At 33.4% G+C, this 3,767-nt stretch overlaps 1 protein-coding gene across 1 annotated transcript; it reads left to right on the forward strand.

Annotated features, from left to right (window-relative positions):
• The first annotated feature begins 1 nt into the window (after position 1).
• On the forward strand, positions 2-1,794 carry LOC108570409 (protein phosphatase 1H). Its single transcript, XM_017932269.1, has 6 exons — positions 2-160; positions 248-505; positions 567-784; positions 863-1,133; positions 1,210-1,469; positions 1,539-1,794. Exons 1-6 carry the CDS (start codon positions 2-4, stop codon positions 1,792-1,794), a joined length of 1,422 nt encoding a protein of 473 aa, XP_017787758.1.
• The last annotated feature ends 1,973 nt before the right edge of the window (positions 1,795-3,767 follow it).

A 3,767-nucleotide genomic window follows, 5' to 3' on the forward strand; every position in this document is an offset into this window, starting at 1 on the left:
AATGAATGCTGTGGGTGGAAGTGAACTTGGCCTACAATATCCTACTGATTCAGATAATGAAACAGTAACAGATTCCATTAATGCAAATATTACTACAGAAGTAGAAAATAAACCATATAGTAGACCTAGTTTCCTAGGATTAACAACAGAAGAAACTGAAGTATGTGTTTCAAAGTGTCTTCATTGTTATAATGTTTAATGATAGCTTGTGAAAATTTATTTAACATTCGTGTAATTAAACAAATAGGTAAGTGCTGATCACAGAGTAAGACCAATCATAGTTCCAAGAGATTTAAGCCGATTACCATGGTGTGCTGGCTATGCAGAATGTATAAATGCTGGGAAAAGTACATGGAACGAAGATCAAACTTCTGCAACTAGAGGAGACCTCAAGTTAGCAGATGTTAATGTTACATTGCCTTATGTTATGTTTTCTATGTTTGATGGACATGCTGGATATCAAGTGGCTTTAACAGCAAGATTACACTTGCATAGGATAATCCTTGTAAGAAATTCTATATAGAATTTACGAGCATTGCATTTTTAAATATATATTATTCTTTTAGGGAAGGTTAATGGCAATACCTGGCAATATGTTGTTGAATGAAGATGAAGATGAGCGCATAAAAGGGAGAGATTTAGTTACTGGTGCTATTGAATTAGCATATAGACAAATGGATCAAATGGTGGAAACTCAAGCTCAAGGAGGAGGTGGTGGTTGCACAGCAATTACTATTTTGTTTCTCAATGGTAGATTATATGCAGCTGGTGCTGGTGATTCAAGGTGAAGACTTTAATTATTAGATTTCTACTGCAGGTCATCCAAAATCAAAATAACTTGTATTAAATATTTTATTGACAGAACGATACTAGTTTTGGGAGATAGTCAACGTGCACTGACAAGAGATCATACCCCTGATTCAGAATCAAACCGTATTAGAGCATTAGGTTTCCTAAAGAGCAATGAATTACTAAAAGGTCATTTCACGCCACTGGAATTCAGAAAACGACCTTTGCAAGAAGAATTAGGATCTATGGTTTTGTATAGAGAACCTTACATGACAGGTTGGGCATATAAAGTATTAACTCATACCGATTTAAAGCTACCTCTCATATCTGGACATGGAAAAAGAGTAACTATCGTTAGTATTTGAGGGAATTCAGCCATATATCCATTAGTTTTTTATATTAAATATATTTGTTTTACAGAGTCGAGTTATGGGCACTATAGGAGTAACACGAGGTTTTGGAGACCATGGTTTAAAAGCAGCCAATACAGGAGTTCACATAAAACCATTCCTCTCATCACAACCAGAAGTTCAATCCATAAATTTAGACAGTTGTAACCCTACAGAACGTGATTGCATTATTGCAGCTACAGATGGGCTTTGGGATGTTGTGTCAGATAAAGCAGCAGCGAATATACTTAGGAAAACACTGGCTCCAGATGCTCCATCATTAGAATACAGGTATTTTGTTTCTGTTTAAGAATTACAGCATATACTTGAGAAGTAGATGTATAAATATGTATATCACAGGCTCACAATGGGTGCTCAAGAATTGGTACAAGCAGCAAGAGGTAGATTGGTTGGACGAGCTTGGGTTGGTAAATCGGAAAATATTGAAGAAGGAGACGAACAATTTTCACCCATGGCATCGGTTGATGATATCAGTGTTTTAGTGGTACCATTATACCCTTACTTATGTGAACACAAGCAATGGTTGAAAACAACACAACAAGAAAGAAGATATTCCATGAATTCATTAGACATATCGGTTAATAATTCTGTATAATAGGTGATCAGATAGGTTTGTAGAAACTGATTACTTTATGTTTAAGTAGGAATGTTGCAGTTCAGATTAATTGTATATTCATATATTAGTATAATAATTGATCACCAAAATACAATTGCTTTTACATTGCTTTTAACAGATAATATTTCCAACTGTAGAGTGTTGAATATAATATAAGTAATTTAATTTAAACATTATGCAACATCCAAAGTAGAGATCAAGTCTGTATGATTTCTCAGAATGTATACATTATTCTGTATGCATGATAAAAACAGCAAAGAAAATGAAGTAGAAAACATTACTACAAGTATATGTATTTCATTAAGTGATTTTACTTTTATCATATTTCTCTTCCGTGAATTCCCGTTAAGTGGTTGATCCACATAAAAGAGCAACAAAATAAAAAATTAAAAGATACATTGCTTTATCTTTAACAATAAATGAAAAAAAAGATGTATATTTTATCTTATGTTTATAATATAATGTCTTGATTCTGGTGTAATCAGTGTAATTAACGAATTGAATAAACGTTATACTGTATTCACTTAAATGATTCTGAACTTATTTCAAATTACCCTATTTTACTTGACTACATTCATATAATATATCTCCTTTTCAAATTAATTTTTAAACATTTGACATTGACTTATTGAAAAACGTGATTTGTTATATATTAAAATTAGTAAAGTTATAAGTAAATTTCTCCATACCTATGCGTTTACTCCAATCCCGGGTAAAAAAAAAGAAGCTTCCACAGTTCGATTTACTTTTCTGCACTTATTTCATTTTATACTTGGAATATATTACACTTACACACTACTTTAATTACACGATTATTCAATCACATAAACTACTCGAGCAATTATTTACCATAAATTTTACACTAATTTGGTAAAAATTTGACCGCAATTAATTTCGACAAGGACGCGAATCCGAGGAAGCGGTTTTTTCAATTTTTGTATAAAATACACTGCGCATGCGCCGCGCGTAATTCAAATTCGAAACCATGTACTTCTTATATTGGTTCTATACTTCCTTTGTTCTGGGATAATAAACGTTAACAAGGTTAAATTTTAAACAGTAAATGTTCATAAATTATCTTTATTCTTTAAAATACAGGCTTCACATGCAACAATATTATATACAAGGCAAAATATATAAAAATAAACGATATAATTTTTCACACATTATTTCACGTTAATAAAATTTCAAAAGTTCGAAACTTGCATAAATTTCCATATGTTTTCTGTATCGATTCGCAAATGGAACAATGTTCCGTAAGTTTCGTAATTCAACTTTGATAATCGAATCGAAAATTGCAAACAATTTCAGCCGTAGAACAATGGCAGCTTTGAGATAAGCGCTAAATTTCCTTCGCAACGGTGGAACATTCAGCATACAACGGATGAACGAAAAATATGAATTTCCGTATACGAGGACCCTTTAGGCACTTAAAGGTGCAAGTGCATTTTCGCGTCGTCGGGATGGCACACTGTTCCAAACAGTCAACTTTCATAAATTTAATTATGACGCATTACTGAAACGGAAGGCAACATTTTGCTTTCATCGGGGAAAATTTGCGAGTTAGTTAAGGCTAATACAAAACGTTTATTTATAAAGAACGTTCTTCCGATTTCTATGAACGATTATTACTTGAAATTTCCTGGAATCGGATCTTGCGAATTCAAAGATTATCTAGACCTAATTCTATATCTCCGTTGTATCTAACGAAAGAATCGTTTTTCTCCGAACTGTATCTGTATCTAGGTGGAGATAACGTTCGGTAAATTTGGGCGAAACGACCGGTAATAACGGCGAAGATGAATTTTAATGCATCGTCAATGTCATTCCGGACTAAGAGCGACAGGATAAAAGGGCAGAAAGATAAAAAGCGTCGCGAATCACCGTTGGAAAGTGCTCTCCTTCGCAGGGAAATACGCGCGCTGCCTGTGAAAACTAAAGCTACTCTGACA

This window comes from Habropoda laboriosa, unplaced genomic scaffold, assembly GCF_001263275.1.
Source record: "Habropoda laboriosa isolate 0110345459 unplaced genomic scaffold, ASM126327v1 scaffold77, whole genome shotgun sequence".
In the NCBI taxonomy this organism is placed as follows: domain Eukaryota; kingdom Metazoa; phylum Arthropoda; class Insecta; order Hymenoptera; family Apidae; genus Habropoda; species Habropoda laboriosa.

Bases quoted from the DNA above. Each gene is read 5' to 3' on its own strand.
- LOC108570409 (XM_017932269.1), top strand. From the start codon at position 2: ATGAATGCTGTGGGTGGAAGTGAACTTGGCCTACAATATCCTACTGAT. The intron at 161-247 runs GTATGTGTTTCA...TTAAACAAATAG, and splicing joins TAACAACAGAAGAAACTGAA to GTAAGTGCTGATCACAGAGT. The intron at 506-566 runs GTAAGAAATTCT...TTATTCTTTTAG, and splicing joins ACTTGCATAGGATAATCCTT to GGAAGGTTAATGGCAATACC.